Source organism: Arachis ipaensis, chromosome B3, assembly GCF_059453495.1.
Source record: "Arachis ipaensis isolate K30076 ecotype BB chromosome B3, ASM5945349v1, whole genome shotgun sequence".
NCBI classification, from domain to species: domain Eukaryota; kingdom Viridiplantae; phylum Streptophyta; class Magnoliopsida; order Fabales; family Fabaceae; genus Arachis; species Arachis ipaensis.
The window spans coordinates 143,769,358-143,788,363 of record NC_142438.1 but is presented as its reverse complement, the minus strand read 5'-3'; the positions used below and the strand labels follow the sequence as shown (position 1 = coordinate 143,788,363).

The 19,006-nt window shown below is 38.4% G+C and overlaps 2 protein-coding genes across 2 annotated transcripts; both read right to left on the bottom strand.

Annotated features, from left to right (window-relative positions):
- Positions 1–9,008: 9,008 nt before the first annotated feature.
- On the bottom strand, positions 9,009–9,995 carry LOC148572676 (uncharacterized). The gene has a single exon (XM_088507687.1). The coding sequence runs from the start codon at positions 9,993–9,995 to the stop codon at positions 9,009–9,011; it is 987 nt and encodes a 328-aa protein (XP_088363813.1).
- Positions 9,996–16,207: 6,212 nt separating this feature from the next.
- LOC107634728 (putative WRKY transcription factor 14) lies at positions 16,208–18,744 on the bottom strand. Its single transcript, XM_016338151.3, has 3 exons — positions 17,960–18,744; positions 17,340–17,480; positions 16,208–17,108 (listed from the first exon to the last, which is right to left on the bottom strand). Exons 1-3 carry the CDS (start codon positions 18,487–18,489, stop codon positions 16,763–16,765), a joined length of 1,017 nt encoding a protein of 338 aa, XP_016193637.1. The 5' UTR covers positions 18,490–18,744; the 3' UTR covers positions 16,208–16,762.
- Between the last annotated feature and the right edge of the window lie 262 nt (positions 18,745–19,006).

Here is a 19,006-nt window from a genome sequence, read left to right as displayed (position 1 = left end):
TAACCACTTCATAGAGCCATATCTTAACTTCCCTAAGATATGGGAACGGTTATCCACCTAAAAAGGTGGCACTACTCCAGCGGTGGTTATTGGTTCACCACTATAAATACCCTGACACCCCTCAGGTATCACTAAGTTCCAATACATGTTCTAACCTGCTCCCACTCTTGCTAACTTAAGCATCGGAGTGTCTTTGCAGGTACCACCCCCCATTCTTTATCACGCACAAGTCGGACGGAGGAACACCGAGTTTCAGGTTCCCTCGATAGTCACCTCCCTCACACGTTTGGGCCAACCAACGCCATCCGGCCCACTAATCTCTGGTTACCCACCGTAACAACAACTTTAATAAAATAGAAATTATAATAAAATTAAATAACATCGATGATGATGATGATTATATTATTACGACAACGACGATATAAATTATTTTCTAAAATAAAAAAATAGTAAAATAAAAAATATAATTTATTACTGTTAAATTTGTAATGTTCATCGTGTATAAGTTGAGTTAAATTCCAAAATGGTTTATGAGATTGGCGTCGTGCACTAAAATCGTTCATGAAATTTTAATTACACCAATTACGTCCTTGAGATTGAGAAAAGTGCATCATATTAGTCCCTGATTCATTTTTTATTAATGACGTGATGACATGGCTTGATGATGTGGAATGTAAGTGACACGTGTCACTCCATGATTTGGTCACGTGTAATGATATGATGATGTGGTGACCAGTGATACGTGGCATGCTGATGTGGATGGTTGTGCCATGTGTCACAATGTTATTTGGCCACGTGTTCGTTTGTGCCACGTGTCGCAACAGTATTCGTCCACGTGTCGTCCATTATATCATCATTGTAGATCCACTAAATCAGTCTCTCACTTTGCATTAAGTGACTCATTTTAGTTTTTGAAATTGAATGTCGTGCACCAAACTAGTCCCTTCACCAATTTTTTTCTTATTTTTTTTTAATTTAAAATTTTCAATATCTTGAATGCACTAATTTCATTTCTATTTTTTCATATATCGTTTTAATATAAGTGCTTTCATAAAAAGTTTTAAGATTTTAGTTTTAATTATATAATTTTTTTAATAATATAACATTGGTAAATTTTGTATGTTATTATAAAAAAATAATTATATGATTGATTAGACACATTTTTTATCAAAAAATGTGTTTTAACAAGAAATCAATAATTAAAATAAATATCTTTTTTTGTTCTGATGAAATATACGTTTTCGTTATGTGTAAATGAGTTAGATTGAAGGCACTTCAAGCACCCTCACTACCATTTCTGACCTCTGCAGTCTAGAAGAAAGAGGTCGAAGATGGTAATGAGGGAAGCTTGAAATGCCTTCACATCAACTCCAGAACGGCAGTTAAGGATATCCGCAAGAGAAAAAATATTTTATAAAAGCACTAAAAGATGTCGGAGATGGTAGTGAAGGTGTTTGAAATGCCTTCACGGCTTCACGTCAACTCCAAGTCAACGATTAGAGTATTCGCAAGAGAAAAAATATTTTATAAAAGCACTTTTATTTGATTAACACGTGAAAAAATAGAATTCAAATTAATGCATTCAAAAATATTGAAAATTTTGAATTTATAGAAAAAACTGGTGAAATGACTAGTTTGGTGCATGACATTCAATTTTAGAGACTAAAATGAGTCACTTAATGCAAAGTGAAGGACTAATTTGGTGCATCTACAATGATGACATAATGGACGATACATGGACGAATACTGTTGCGACACGTGGCACAACTATCAACATCAGCATGCTACGTGTCATTGGTCACTACATCATCATATCATTACATGTGGCCAAATCATGGAGTGACACGTATCACTTACATTCCACGTCATCAAGCCATATCATTATGTCGTTAATGAAAAATGGGTCAGGAACTAATATAATGCACTTTTGTTAATTTCAAGGACGTAATTAGTGCAATTAGAATCTTATGAAAGATTTTAGTGCACGACGCTAATTTCAAAATCATTTTAAGATTTAACTCGTATAAGTTTCACTAACTTTATCAATCTCTACTTTAGAGAAATTTGATCCAATACAATGAGATATCATGACATATTAAGTTTTATATCTCAGTATATGAGATTTAACGTTAGGGCATTATTGTTCCCAGATTTTTTTATACACCTTAGTGTTTATATTTAGTCTTATGAACACTCAAAGAAATAATATTTAAAATTTTTAGATTGATAAACTAAATATTTAATTTGAGCCTCTATTTTATTTTGAATAAGTTAAGAAAAATAATATATAAAATTTTTAAGTTGGTGAAAAATCAAGGTGTGTGACTGGTTAAACTTAAATATACTTTAAAAAATAATATCTAATATTTTTAAGTAAGATAATATAAGTAAAGAATTAGCTTGAGAATTTTTTAAAAAATGAATATATGTTATTGTTCATACCCTGGCCCAATAAATAGGGCCCAGGATCCAAGCAAAGAAGCCCAAACTAAAGGGGTTGGCCCTCCCCCAGTACCAGCCTTCATCCCCAGAAGTCGGTACTGAACACGACCTGCTCCAAAGAAGTCGGATACGAGGGTTAGCTGGCAGATAACACTCATTCGAATGAGTAACTGCCCCTAGAAACTCTCTAACCACTTCGTAGAGCCATATCTTAACCTCCCTAAGATATGGGAACGGTTATCCACCTAAAAAGGTGGCACTACTTCAGCGGTGGTTATTGGTTCACCACTATAAATACCCTGACATCCCTCAGGTATCACTAAGTCCCAATACTTTCTCAACTTGCTCACACTCTTGCTAACTTAGGCATTGGAGTGTCATTGCAGGTACCACCCCCCATTCTTCCAGACGCACAAGTCGAACGGAGGAACACCGAGTTTCAGGTGCACCAGCTGGCCACCTCCCTCACACGTTTGGGTCAACCAACGTCATCCGGCCCACTAATCTCCGGTTACCCACCGTAACATTGGCGCCGTTGCCGGGGACCCGAGAGATTGACCAGTGATGGCGGAAAGATCCCCTGAAGAAGGTCATGTGGAGACAGATTCTGATCAAGAGAATTTGAACACCGGAAACAATGAAGCAGATCAGAACCTCCACCAGGAAGCTAATGATCAAAATAAGGAAGGTACTTCCGGAATCAAAAATCCGAAGGCAAACTCCTCGGAGGGGCGCGAGTCAGAAAAAGAAGGACCCCCTCTCGCTAGTGAGCTTATGGGGCTAATTCATAGCCGCCTCGAGCAGCTAGAGCAGGAGCGGGAACGACAAAGGGAAGCTGAAAAGAACCTAAAAGAGGAGATGGAGCGACGAAAAGAGTTAGAAAGAAAACTCTTAAAGTTAGAATCCTCCCTCAAGGGTCGGAATTCCCAAGGCGATAGAGAAGATTCTCCCTTAGGAGAGAAAGATCCGTTTAGCGAGGACATAATGAGGGCAAAAGTTCCGAGAAACTTTAGAAGCCCCGATATGGACCTCTACGATGGAACCACCGATCCAAAGCATCATCTGAGCAACTTTAAAAGTCGGATGTATCTGACCAACGCTTCAGACGCTACGCGATGCAAAGCTTTCCCGACAACCTTGTCCAAAGCAGCGATGAAGTGGTTCGACAGTCTCCCTCCGAGGTCAATTACCAGTTTTGAAGACCTCTCAAGAAAATTCTTGATGAGGTTCTCCATCCAGAAGGACAAAGTAAAACATGCACCAAGCCTCCTGGGAATAAAACAGGAGGTCGGGGAGTCCTTACGGGCCTATATGGAAAGATTCAACAAAGCATGTTTGGAGATTCAAGACCTGCCCACCGAAGCGGTCATCATGGGGCTAGTCAATGGTCTTAGAGAGGGTCCCTTCTCACAGTCCATATCAAAAAGACACCCCGCCTCTTTAAATGATGTACAGGAAAGAGCTGAAAAGTACATCAATATGGAAGAAAACGCTAGGCTAAGAGACCCGAGTTTGCGAATCGGGCCCCCTCCCTCAACGAAAGAAAGGGAGAGGGAAGCGAAGAAGAAGGAAGAGCTCGGCCTTGATAGGCCAAGAAAATATCACTCTTATACTCCATTGAAAGTCCCTGTAGTGGACGTATACAGAGAAATTTGCAATACTGAAAGGCTGCCTCCCCCCAGACCCATCAAGAATAAAAAAGGGGGGAGCCGCAGTGATTACTGTGAGTACCATAAGATATATGGACACTCCACAAACGACTGTTACGACCTTAAAAATGTGATAGAAAAGCTAGCCAGAGAAGGTCGGCTTGACAGATATCTCATAGAAAGGTCGGACGGTCATGGAAAAAGAAAGCGAGAAGATGCGGATAGAAGAGATCCACCACCACAAACTCCGGAGAGACATATCCATATGATCTCAGGAGGATTTGCGGGAGGGGGACTCACAAAATCCTCCCGAAAAAGACATCTCAAGAGAGTCTACCAGGTCGAAGAGGGGTCCCCCGATCTTCCGACCATTTCATTCACAAAGGAAGACGGGCGAGGAGTAATCCCTGGGCACGATGACCCAGTGGTAATTACTATGATCCTGGCAAATGCCCATCTACACAGAACCCTAGTAGACCAAGGAAGCTCAGCAGACATCCTCTTTAAGCCCGCTTTCGACAAGCTAGGTTTAGATGAGAAAGAGTTAAGAGCCTACCCCGACACCTTATACGGATTAGGTGACACGCCGATAAAGCCACTAGGATTTTTACCCCTCCACACCACCTTTGGAAAGGGGGAAAAATCAAAGACTCTGAGTATAGACTTCATAGTCATCGACGTGGGGTCGGCTTATAATACTTTAATCGGCAGGGCTACCCTTAATCGACTTGGAGCGGTGGTATCGACACCCCACCTATGCATGAAGTTCCCGACCTCGTCGGGAATAGCGACGGTGAGGGGAGATCAGAAGCTGGCAAGGAAGTGCTACAATGAAAGCCTAAACCTGAGAGGAAAAGGCAGAGAAGTCCACACAATAGAACTCGGGGGAGCAAGGGTTAAAGAAGAGCTACGACCACAGCCCGGGGGAAAAACTGAGGAAATTCAGGTCGGCGAAGAGGAAGGAAAAAACACTCACATAGGAGCCAACCTAGGGGAAACCCTAAGACAAGGGTTGACTAGGCTCCTAAGAGACAACTCCGATCTCTTCGCCTGGAAGGCCTCCGACATGCCTAGGATAGATCCCGAGCTCATGTCTCACAAGCTCTCGGTCTACTCAGGGTCTCGACCTGTACAACAAAGAAGACGCAAGCTCGGCCCAGAGCGAGCCGTAGTAGTAAAAGAACAAGTGCAGGCGCTCCTAGAAGCCGGCTTCATCAGAGAAGTCAAATACCCAACATGGCTAGCCAATGTAGTGCTAGTCAAAAAACAAAATGGTAAATGGAGAATGTGCGTCGACTACACCGACTTAAATAAGGCATGTCCCAAGGACCCCTATCCACTACCAAGCATTGACGCCTTAGTGGACTCTAGCTCGGGGTATCAATACCTGTCATTCATGGACGCCTACTCAGGGTATAACCAAATCCCGATGTACGAACCAGACCAGGAAAAAACATCATTCATCACGCCCAGAGCCAACTATTGCTATGTGGTCATGCCATTTGGATTGAAAAATGCAGGGGCCACATATCAGAGGCTGATGAATAAGGTGTTTGCCCCCCACTTAGGGAGCTTAATGGAAGCCTATGTCGACGATATGCTGGTAAAAACCAAGGAAGAAGTGGACCTCCTATCCGACCTCTCACAAGTCTTTGATACCATAAGGTTGCACGGGATGAGACTAAACCCTGCAAAGTGCGCCTTCGCAGTGGAGGCAGGAAAATTTCTAGGATTCATGCTAACACAAAGAGGGATCGAAGCCAATCCCGACAAGTGTAGAGCTATCCTAGAGATGAAAAGCCCGACTTGTTTGAGAGAAGTCCAACAGCTGAATGGCCGACTAGCAGCTCTCTCCAGATTTTTGGCAGGATCAGCATTAAGATCCCTTCCACTATTCTCCCTACTAAAAAAGGGGCACCAGTTTGAGTGGACCCCCGAATGCGAGGAGGCGTTCCAGGAGTTCAAAAAGTTTTTGAGCCAACCTCCTATCTTGACCCGACCTATAGCCGGAAAAGACCTCATCCTATACCTCTCCGTGGCAGACAGGGCTGTCTCGGCAGCCTTGATAAGAGAAGAGGAGGTCAGGCAACACCCAATCTACTTCATCAGTAAAGTTCTACAGGGCCCTGAGCTAAGGTACCACAAATTAGAAAAGTTTGCCTACTCCTTAGTAATAGCCTCTCGAAGGCTACGGCCTTACTTTCAGGCTCACACAATAAGAGTCCGCACGAACCAACCCATGAAGCAGATCCTCCAAAAAACGGATATTGCAGGAAGAATGGTACAATGGGCAATAGAGCTCTCCGAGTTCGACTTAAAGTATGAAACTCGGACGGCGATTAAAGCCCAGTGCCTCGCCGACTTCGTTGCTGAATATGCAGGGGATCAAGAGGACAAACCGACTACCTGGGAACTCTACGTGGATGGATCCTCCAATAAAACAGGAAGCGGCGCAGGCATAATATTGGTAGATGAAAGGGGAACCCAGATAGAAGTTTCCCTCAAGTTCGAATTCCCAGCTTCAAATAATCAGGCAGAATACGAAGCCTTGATCGCAGGATTGAAGCTGGCTGAAGAAGTCGGTGCTACGAAAGTGATGGTATACAGCGACTCCCAGGTGGTGACCTCTCAAATAAGTGGGGAGTACCAGGCAAAAGACCCAACTATGAAAAGGTACTTGGAGAAAGCCTCGGAGCTCTTGGGGCGCTTTGCAGAAACCGAGGTGAAGCACATAACTCGGGATCTAAACAGCAGAGCAGACGCCCTATCCAAGCTAGCAAGTACCAAGCCAGGAGGAAATAACAGAAGCTTGATTCAAGAGACCCTCCAGGAACCCTCAGTGGTAAAAACGGAAGACACACTAGAAGTCTTTGAAGTGGTCGGATTAAACCTCGGATGGATGAACCCCTTAGTCGAATACCTAAAATTCGACATCCTCCCTAAGGAGGAAAAAGAAGCCTAGAAAATCCGAAGGGAAGCACAACATTATACTTTGGTGAAAAATGTTCTCTACAGAAGGGGGATATCAACACCATTGTTAAAGTGTGTACCGACCTTAAAAACCACCGAGGTGTTGGAGGAGGTACATAGCGGAATCTGCGGGAACCATCTCGGAGCCAGGTCATTGGCCAGGAAAGTAATCCGAGCTGGATTTTACTGGCCAACCTTACAGAAAGATGCCACAGAATTTGTGAAAAAGTGCCAGCCATGCCAAATGCATGCAAATTTCCACGTGGCTCCCCCAGAAGAGCTCATTAGTATCACTTCTCCATGGCCCTTTGCAAAATGGGGAATGGATTTGTTAGGTCCTTTTCCCCAAGCGCCAGGACAAGTTAAATACCTAATAGTGGGAATAGATTACTTCACAAAGTGGATAGAAGCAGAACCACTGGCCACCATCACTGCACAGAGGAGTCGGAGGTTCCTCTACAAAAATATAATCACAAGGTATGGGATACCTTATTCCATTACCACAGATAACGGAACCCAGTTCACCGACTCCACCTTTAGAAGCCTGGTAGCCAGTATGAAAATTAAACACCAGTTCACCTCGGTGGAACACCCACAAGCCAATGGGCAAGCCGAAGCAGCCAACAAAGTCATTCTGGCAGGGCTGAAGAAAAGGTTACAAGATGCGAAAGGGGCTTGGGCTGAAGAGCTCCAACAAGTACTATGGGCTTACAGAACAACTCCCCAATCCGCCACTGGAGAAACACCCTTCCGACTAGTCTATGGCGTAGAAGCCATGATCCCAATAGAGGTCAATGAGCAAAGCCCAAGAGTGATTTTCCACGATGAGATCAGGAATATACAGGGACATAAAGAAGAACTCGACTTGCTCCCTGAAGTCCGAGAAGAAGCTCAGATAAGAGAAGCAGCATTGAAACAAAGGATGACTACAAGGTACAACAAAAAAGTCATTCGAAGGAGTTTCACCCCAGATGACTTAGTCTTAATCAGAAACGACATTGGGGTCAACAAATCTGGGGAGGGAAAGCTCGCCGCCAATTGGAAAGGACCATACAAAATCAAGGAGGTCTTAGGAAAAGGCTATTATAAGGTGACCGACTTAGGCGACACCGAGTTACCAAGGTCATGGCATGCTTGTAATATGAAAATGTACTACAGTTAAAAGCAAACCCTACTCCCTGATGTACTCTTTTCCCAACTTCATGATTTTTTTCCCAGAATCAAAGGGTTTTTTCTGAAGAAGGGTTTTTAACGAGGCATCACAGTAGGGGCTAAGGGAAATAAATTAGCAAAAGCCCTTAGTAGCAATAAGGTACCTCCTCAATTAATAAAGAACTCTTTCATTTTAAATATCTCTTTCAAAATTCCCTTTTAAATTTTCTTTCTACGAAACGCGCCGATTTAAGCTCGACAAAACGTAAAAATCCCATGAACCGACCTAGATGGTCGTCAGGATAAAACGACGAGGTACAAGTCGGTGTAAAGAGGCTATAGAAGTCGATCGTGATAAACTCGGGATCGGTCCGACTCACAGGGCGGAATGCGAAACCGAGTACAATTAAAATGAATCGCAAAAGTAGCCTAAGTCACGAAAAACTCAACAAAATTGAGTACAAGGAATAACAAAAAGAGATAAGGAAAAACTAAGAAAAAGGCTGCCTTGAGAATCAAGGAAATTCAGAAAAGCAGGCAAATCCCAAAGAAAAGATTTTTTCCAGAAAAGATCAAAGAGTCAAAGGAACCACGAAAAGCATGCGCGCATAAGGTAACTCAAAACCCTTATCCAAAAAGGGTATTTATCTAACGATAAATTAAACCCCTATTAAAAAGGGGCATTACTGTTTTGTTTACGACCTTAAAAGGCCAAAAAATTGTTCAAAACACCAACAAATAAATATAAAGAGTTTAAAAAAGAGGGGCCCACAGGCCGGGCCCCAATAGCCAAAATCACTTTTTTAGAAGATCACCACCAGCAGAGTCAGGGGAAACGCCAGGAGCAGGAGTTGAAGAGGAAGTCGGAGGAACGGTAGAAGAACTCGGGGCGTCCTTAGAGCGAGGAGGGGACTCTACGATCCTCTGCCCCCGAGTCTTTAAATCAGACTCAGATTCCACTATGGGGGCAGGAGGATCCACGATGGCACCATCAATAACAATCTTATCAGGGTCCAAAGGAGAAAGGTCCAAGTCAGGAGCAATAACTCCGACCTGTTCCTTGAAAATCCTCCAGGCCTCATCAGCACCATCCGCAATAGAGTCCTCCAACTCGGTGTAGGCCTTCCGAGCGTTCAGTAAGTCGTTCTTTACAGACACGAGATCAGCAAATAAACTATTGTAGCTGGCTTGCGCTGCCTTCCTCAACTCCACCTCCATGTTGCATTGGGCTTGCAACTTCTGCCCCTTCTCTCGGAGGCTGTTCCTCTCCCCCTCCAGTTTGGCGACTTTCCCCTCCAACTCCTTCTCATGCTCCTGATATATACGAAGCCTACCCTCCAGCTCCTCGACCCTCGAGGTCGTCCCTAAAGAGCTGATGGGAGTCTTCTCAAATATATCCAAGAGTTTGCCACAAACCCCCGCCGTCTTGAGACTCTCCTCAACCACAGTAGTGAGGTAGTGCCGAACAGAAACATCATCCATACTCATACGAGCATGAGGATAGATGTTCTTTCGGACGAACGCAAGAGCGTCCGCCTCACCAGAAGCGCCAGACTCTAAGGTCTTGCGCTTCTTTGGCTCTGGTTCGGGAGTAGGTCGGACGGAAGGGGGTGGCAGAGAGGAAGCAGAGGAAGAAATTACAATAGGCTGAGAAGGAGTCCCAACGTTCCGAGGAGGAGGAGGAGGAGAGACAACCATCCTAACACCTCCAGACCTGGCTCGAGACTTTGCCTTGGCTTCTTGAACCCTCTGGTAAGACTCTTGAGCGTTTTTCTTTGCCATCTCTACAAAAGACAAATTGGTAGCCAAAACCAGACAAAGTCGGTAAAAGAAATTGCAAGTCGGAAACAAGCAAGAAACACAAAAAGCTACCTAATTGTGACTGAACAAAGGTCGGCGACCCCTGGAGAAATTTTTTAGTATCCAAGTATGGGGCCCTCCCCCACGCTTCTCGGAGGAACCCCACAATGGCTGCCTCTACCTCATTTAAGTCATCCAGACCATATTTCTCGCAAGGGGAGGCCTCCAGCCAATATAAAGGAAATCGGGGAGAAGAATGATCATCCAGGAAAAAGGGGTGGTGACCCTCTACAGCTTGCACTTTGAAAAAGTAGTTCTTGAAGTCATGAAAGGACTCGTCAAAAAGGGTAAAAAGTCTCCGACCTTGTATGGCTCGGAACGACACCCACTGTTGTTTATTGTTTAGCCCACTGAAGGGTTTTGTCATATGGAAAAGATGGAAAAAAATCTTTAAAGAAGTCGGGAACTCTAAAGCCTGGCTGACAAATTGATAAATTTTCAAAAAACCCCAAGAGTTGGGGTGAAGCTGGGTGGGAGCGACTCGACAGTGACGCAAAACAGACATCTCAAAATTCGAAAAAGGAAGAAAAACACCCAAACGGGTGATCATGCACTCATACATAAAGAAAAAATGAGGGGCCGCCTCATCGACTCTTCCAAAACAAACCCGGTCTTCAGGACCCGGGACTACCAATTCGTATTTTGGTTCGTCATCCTCAGAAGTACAAATTCTGTGATGAGTGCGAAGGTTGGTAATGAACTCAGAATCGACTGAGGGCTCCTCCCCTAAAACCGTGACATCAACCCAGTGAGAGAGAGCATCTACAGAAGCCATTTCTTTTTATAAAAAAGGGGGGTAACAAACCTACAAGGGGAAAAGAAATGTCACCAACACGGTCTCTAAAGGGAGGAGGATGCGAAACTAAAGTCTACAAATCAAATTTATCTACAAAGGCATATTAAAGAACTAACCTTTATCCGGAAATAAGGGTTGGAAGCAAAAAGCCTTTGAAGACGCAAAAACGCAGCACGAACGAAGGCAAGGAAAATTTGAAAGATCGCAGAAACGAAACAACGAAAGAGAGGGAAAATATTTATAAGAATGTTAGGGGCATAACGGTAAAATCGGGGCAATCATTAATGAGGATGCACCGTTACCAAGGCTATTAAATCCCTACGCACACCCCTAACGGATACGACGCTTGATTAGACGTAACTGTCAGAACCAAAAGGTCACGAAAAATCACGTCGGTTCTCAAACCATCACGTCGGTCCTCTCACAAATCGGCTACGACCCCGAGTTGAATACTCGAACCCAACTCTTAAAAATAAATTGGGCTCGAGTAGGGGCACTGTTCATACCCTGGCCCAATAAATAGGGCCCAGGATCCAAGCAAAGAAGCCCAAACCAAAGGGGTTGGCCCTCCCCCAGTACCAGCCTTCATCCCCAGAAGTCGGTACTGAACACGACCTGCTCCAAAGAAGTCGGATACGAGGGTTAGCTGGCAGATAACACTCATTCGAATGAGTAACTGCCCCTAGAAACTCTCTAACCACTTCGTAGAGCCATATCTTAACCTCCCTAAGATATGGGAACGGTTATCCACCTAAAAAGGTGGCACTACTTCAGCGGTGGTTATTGGTTCACCACTATAAATACCCTGACATCCCTCAGGTATCACTAAGTCCCAATACTTTCTCAACTTGCTCACACTCTTGCTAACTTAGGCATTGGAGTGTCATTGCAGGTACCACCCCCCATTCTTCCAGACGCACAAGTCGAACGGAGGAACACCGAGTTTCAGGTGCACCAGCTGGCCACCTCCCTCACACGTTTGGGTCAACCAACGTCATCCGGCCCACTAATCTCCGGTTACCCACCGTAACAGTACCTTTTTATTATGGTATAAAAATTGCTTATATATAATCCTTAATTCTTAGAATTTTGTTTTTTTTATTATATTATTAATATATAAAAAATATTTAGTGATTAGTATTTTTTTGTATATACAAGTTGGTAAAAATGATATATATATATATATATATATATATAATTAAAATAATATTTTTTATTGTTAAACTATATTTTTTAAAAAGTATATGTTATTTAAAAAAATGTCACCACAATATAAAAAAATATAATTTTAGTTTTAATAATATTTGTATAATCACTCTAACGTAACTATCATAACATATATATATATATATATATATATATATATATATATATATATATTATTCAATTTATTTTAATATATATTTTTTATATTATATTAAGTACGTATCCATTTTCAAAGTCGTGAAAGGAAGCTTAAAAATGTTGTTTGTTAAGGGAGTTATGATCCATGTCAAGTGGGTTGACTATTGTGGTTGTCCATTATATTATTGGAAAGCTTGGAGAATGGTTGTGTGGGTTCAAAATAATCATGCATGCTGAGCTGCTTCTCACTTCTATCGTGAATTCTCATATCGTTATATGGCCACGTGCAAATTGATATAACGAGTATAGACAATTAGACACCCTCCCAGTACGCCCCACCCCAGGGCCAAACCAAATTTAGATGTCACCCTCACAAGTAAAAATCACTTTAATTTGCTTCCCAGGTTAACTTAAATAGTGAATACCACGTTTTTTGGCGGTTAAGAATGGTTTTACCTTTGTTATTAATCACATGTAAACCTCATTCCAGCATTGTTAATTTGGATGAGCTTTCAGTAAAAGTAGTATAATATTTTTTCTATAAACCATACATTATATTATCGAATTATGTTAACAGAATTATGAATGACATGAAAGACCTCGAAAATTAAAAGCAGAAAATATTTAACACGTTAATTTATTAAAACAATTGATATGAAATATTGGGGTGCAAAATACAATCAGTTATGTTCATGTCACAACTTTAATATAAATTTTAACAAAGTTAAATAACATCGGTGGTTGTTGTTGTTACAAGAAAAAATATTTTTTAAAGTAAAAAATTAATAAAATAGAAAAAGTATTTTTTTAAATAAAAAATTAATAAAATAAAAAAATAGAATTTTATTACTATTGAATTTGTAATATTTATTATGTATGAGTTTCAATGACTTTAATAAAAAAATTATTAGATTCTCACTTTCTCAATTTACTAAAATTCTCGTCTTAGAAAATTTTGATCCATTACAATCGGATATCATGACATGTTTGGTTTTGAATCTCAGTATATGAGATTTAATATTAGGGTATTATTGTTCTGAGAATTTCTTATGCCTACGAAAGGTTTGAAAAAAAATCTAAAATTCGTAAGATTGTGAGTATTTAATTTGAATCATTTTTTAGTTTTAAGAAAAATTAAAAATAATATCTAATATTTTAAGTTGGTGAGCAATTAACTCAAATCACTATACTAATTAATCTTGAAAATATATACTTGAAAATATCTAAGATTTTCAAGTTGAATTGCAGACTACTCTAATTAAGTCAAGATTTAACTTAAAAAAATTTAAAAAAAATGTAGTTGTATTCATATTTTATTAATAAAATTCTCAATTTTTTTGAGAAATGCAGATGCGTATTTAAAGCAGAACTAATATATATCTCGTCTATACATCTTCTAAACTCTTGTCTCTTTATATTTTTAATTTTATTCCTTCTACTTAATTTAAAAATCTATTTTCAAATTAGGTATTCAATGTAAATACCTGAAAAATAGTTTACAAAGTTATCCGAAGTATGTCAAAAAGTTCTTTAACTAAAGAGTTGGTATCACAAAAATTATTTAGAAACTTTAAACAAAACTTTTCAACTGTAAAACGTTTATTTTGATATATTTCTTTTCTGGTGAAAACTCAGGTGCAGTCGAACTTCACGTGAAGTGGATAACTGAAAGTCATTAGATAATTTGACTGATTTGACTAAATTTTCATCTAATGGTTCTCAACCATCAACCTCACGTGAAGTCGACTGCACCTGAGTTTTCACTTTCTTTTCGTACACTTTTACCGATTTCATATAGCGCAGTTATGGTACATGCTAAGAAAGAGTATTTCAATATTTTGGTACCCAGTTGATAGTATAGTGTCATGCTTGGTCCAAATGTTTGAATCTTTGCTACATTATTGTTGAGCGTCTTACTCTACAGTTTGTACTTATGCTTATTGATAAATGAAATTTAGTTTTTTTTTTTATCCAAAATAATAAATACAAAAGATCATGTCAACAAAAAAAAAAAAGTAAAATTCAAAATCTTGTATACACACTACTACTGTAAGGTTTAATTTCAACTTGGATGTTTATTGGTATGTCTGTAATATAAAGAAGTTTATCCTAGCTGACTATGCAATTCGAGCTTTGCTTGATTTTGTTTCTCAAGAGAAACTACTGATGATGACAACCGATAAGGTTGGATACAGGCATGCTATACAACAGTCATTTTCTCATTCAACTTATCCTTCATCTTTCTTACTTTTCACTTTTAACGCGGAAGATAGAAAGAAGGATTTTCTGGTACTCATAAAATTTTTGTTTAATTTGTCCAAAAATAGAATGACATCAGAATAGAATGTTGATTGGAAATAAAATTTTTCAATTATTTTTTAATTATTTAGTAAAGTATGATCTTTTATCTTATATTCTTTAAGTGAGAGAAAAAAAAATATATAAAAAATATTAAATAATAAAAAAATCACATTTTAACAAAAAATTGAGAGAATATATGATCCACTCTTTTATTTTTGAATCCAACAAGTGAATTTTAGGCATCATAAAGGAAACAAGGTAAAATAATCTTGTTCACACGCTTGAAAAGATGAGAGGGCTAGTTTAATTCCATGGTTTTGTCATCCGGTAATACTAAAAAGATATAATAAAATATTATTTTAGTTTTCAATATTTGAACCAAATTTTAATTTACTTCTTAACATTTTACGCATTCTATTTCTATCCCAAACAATTTTAAATATATTCAATAAGATCTTATTATTAAATTTGACATTAAGAATTAAAATAAATGATGTACACGTTAATAACTTTACTAATTAAGTCATATCTTTTTTTTTATACGTTAGAAAATATAATAAAAACTTTCTTGTAACATTTTTTTCTTCAATTTAATTTTTTTGGGTAAAAATTCCAAATCCTAACGATCAATAATCAATGCACTTCAAAATTAAAGGAAAAATTTTTTATATTAACGATTGTTGGTAAATCGATTTTACTTACATACTAAAATTGTTGAATAATATTGACTCTTTAATATCGAATTGTTTATGCCAAATTTAAAAGTGGAACAGCATTAAATCCACTTAATTTTTTTTAGAATTGAAATAGAACGTTCAAAAGTTTTTTGGACTGAAATAGGACATTTAAAATGTTAGAGACCAAATTATGATTCGACCCGAATATTGAAGACCAAAATAATATTTTACCCAAAAAGATAATATCTAAAATTATCTTATATAATATATTTTATATACATAACCTTCGTAGTTACGTATTTATTACATTTAGAATTATACCATTATTTTAATAATAAATAATAAATATTGAATAAGATAATTTTAGATTATTTAAATTAACTTTTTATTTCTTCCAAGCATTATTGATTGTCATCAATCTACTACCAGTCAGACTCAAAATCACAATAATTATTGAGCACTATTGAATGGTTGTGAGGTTGTCTCTAGTGAATTGTTGTTTTAACTGTTAAAATCTTGTGTGGCTCAGCTTTGTGTCCCATCCACCAATATTCCAAAGAAGGAATATGGGACTCTTCTTTGTGTTTGCTTGCTTGCTTCCAATCATGCAGCACTCCCATTCTCCCCACTTTTCACCCCACTATCTATACTCAACTATTATATCCCTCTCTTTTATTTTCCCGTAAATCACAATAACTCAATGTACATTCATTCAAGGGAGCTACTCAAATGAAGATGCAAAAAACATCTTTTTATGAAGATGCTTTGTATAAAAGTGTGATTTATTGATTTGACCACACTTCCAATAAAAACAACACTTTTATAACATATCAAAATCTAACCCTACACTCCATCATCTAAAGGTCAAAAAGAAAAATCATCACATGAAGACAATTATAATATCTTCATGGGAGTACCCACCTTAATTCAAAGTGCCATATATTATCTCAAACCTCATGATCATATCTCACCCACATGACATCTAAAAGACTAAGATAAAAAATACAAAAATGAAATTTCGGCATAACAATAAAGACTTAGATTATTTCACATATTTTTAAGTTACAAACTTTTAAAACAAAGTTATATAGATTTTTTTACAATTTTTTAATTAAAATTTAGAAGTTATCTAAGATAAATAAGCGTTGACAACTTTTAGTAGTGATTTGTTATGTAATATTATTTCCTAATACAGAAATTTAGTGGAAGAGTAATTACTAATTAAGGTAACTAACCCTGAGGAAGATGTTGTGGCTGATTTTAGGTTATGATCATATATATATATATATAAAGAGAAATGCTATTTGTACATTAAAATCAGCCACTAAAATTAGTTATCAATATATTTTTGTATAAATACATGTGTAGTTTAATTTATTTTTATAATATATTTGTATTGCAGCATGTATTTTATACTAGTGACTGGCTTTAGTGGCTGATTTTGGTATACACGTAGCGTAATCCAGAAATATAACCTCCTGCGAGGGTCCTATATATCTTGGTCTATCTTCAAATAATGAGGTGCTATCTGGTGGTGTAATCACTCACTCTCGTAATAATGATGATGATCATCAGCATATATAATCACGTTCCAATTGTCCCAATTCTGCAAACAAGTCCTCAAGTTTGTTATTATTATGAATGTCTTCCTTCTTCACTGCGAGTAACGCAGTGTTGCTGTCAGTGTTGCTGTGTTGTTGCTCTTCTGGCTTTGTTGTTGTGATTGTGTTCTTAGTGGACGATGATGGTGGATGAGTATTGGATCGGGATGAACCAGCCAAAGCGTTTCTTTGAGTTGGCCATGAATGGTTGTGTTCGGAAGTGTAAGTAATGACCAACATGTTTGGGTCTGTTCTGCTCCTCTCCACTTGTTTCCTTGCAGGGCAACCCTTTGTGCTGCTGCATCTATAGTAACCCCTACAACACATAAAAAACAATAAAATAAATTAATGCCCAAACACCTCCCAATACGAAAAGTAATTGCTTGCTTAAGGTGTGTAAATTTCGTTCATTATTCAATATAAATATAAAATAAAGTATTTAAATTTTTTTTTATTATTAACAATCTTAACTTGTGGTTAACTAAATCTATATAATAATGAAGTATTGACTAAAGAGAGATCAGATTTTTAATTGTAAGTTAATTACCTTGGATATGGAGAACCTTTAATAGGTTTTTGACCGTATTTTCTCCAAGCCCACAGATCAGAGGGAACTACCTCTCCACCTTGTCTACTGGTTGGTGCTGCTGCTGCTGGAATACAAATCGACTTCTTTGCCTGACTTTTCCTGAACAAGTTTCACAACAACAATAACTACTTTTTACTTTTTGATTAGTTATCTCATAAATCTAAATCTAATTCAAATAGACACAAGAGAATATCTCTTTAGTATAGCTAGTGATTGATAGAATAGGAGTCTCTCAGGTGGTTTTGTGTGAAAAGATAAGCTTACTTATTAATTAGTGTTGAAAGTTCCGTTGGTGATTATTGTTATAGTGACAGCCACAATATCCTACTAGCTTTCTACTTTTCATGTGGGTTAAATCCCCATGACAAGCCTCCATCATCAACTCTTCAACCTCATTAATCCATTTATTAATCAATTATATCTCACGAGGACAAAAGCCATCATCATTTGAACAAGTATATATAATAATAAAAAAAAACCCTATCTAACCGGGCAGTGCCATCCTCTCATCATGCATGAAAAGAATCAAAATAAAAGAAAATGATAAAAATTAATTATTTAAAACAATCATATCTGACCTTCGCTTATTAACAGGAGCTGAGATCTGCACTACCACCGGTCCTGTGTTGTCCACCAAGCAATAAGCAGAAGAAGGCTTGGTACTGCTATTATTATTAACTGTCATTATTGTGGAGGAAGAATCTTGACACGTTGAGATGGGTAATAATAAATTGGGGTTGGGATGAGAGATCTGATGATGAGTCATGATACAAGGCGTTTTCATATCATCATCATCATCATCACAAGCATCACCACTGCTGCTACCACCAAAACAAGTAGCAGCTTCCAGTCCCAAAGATAAAGTGTTAAAGTAGGGCATATCATGTAGCAAGGGATCTCCTCCCGAGTTTGAGAAAGGATCACCAAAGTTTGCCATCATAGGAGGGTCTTCCACCATGTAAGAAGCTTCAGATGATGCTGAGTTGTAGCTCCCATAATAACCATAACTAGCACGGATTATGTCACTCAAATCACCTTGATAGTACTTCTCCTTGTTGTTATTATTATTATTATTCTCCATAACTCCACCTAGAGTATAATGATCCATAACGAGTAGATGTCCAGTTTTGGAACATCTATATATATACACTTTTGGAAGCTTTAATTTGCAGCCTTGCAGGCAGGGCTAGGCTTTATTAAATGACGACGTATAAGGCATGCAATTCTAGGAATTCTGTTGGTTATTACAGGGTTGATATGTGCTGAGGAAATGGGTTGTTTGGAGGGTATTAAGAAGCCAGAAAAAGCAAAGGAACAGGATTATGGGGGTTCAAAACTGGTTGTTCCCTTCCTTTACTACTCTAATAAATAACACAATAATATGTTTAATTAAAGAGAAAGAAAAAGAGAAAAAGACAAAGACGCTGACTTTTAACACAATGGCTCCATCCAACACGCAATATCACACAAGTGAGAGAAACAATTTTAAATTAGGGGTGTTTAAATTAAATTACTATTCCATTCAAACCGAAAATAGATTAAAATTACACTAATTTAAATTGGATTGGATTTTATTTTTTATAAATCATTAAATTGGATCGGATTTGAATCTATTTTTCATAATC

Excerpts from the sequence above, each read along its gene's own strand:
- LOC148572676 (XM_088507687.1), bottom strand. The coding sequence starts at position 9,995 with ATGGCAAAGAAAAACGCTCAAGAGTCTTACCAGAGGGTTCAAGAAGCC.
- LOC107634728 (XM_016338151.3), bottom strand. The coding sequence starts at position 18,489 with ATGGATCATTATACTCTAGGTGGAGTTATGGAGAATAATAATAATAAT. Across the intron at positions 17,481-17,959 it reads GCTCCTGTTAATAAGCGAAG|GAAAAGTCAGGCAAAGAAGT; the intron begins GTCAGATATGAT and ends AAACTTGTTCAG. Across the intron at positions 17,109-17,339 it reads AAAGGTTCTCCATATCCAAG|GGGTTACTATAGATGCAGCA; the intron begins GTAATTAACTTA and ends TATGTGTTGTAG.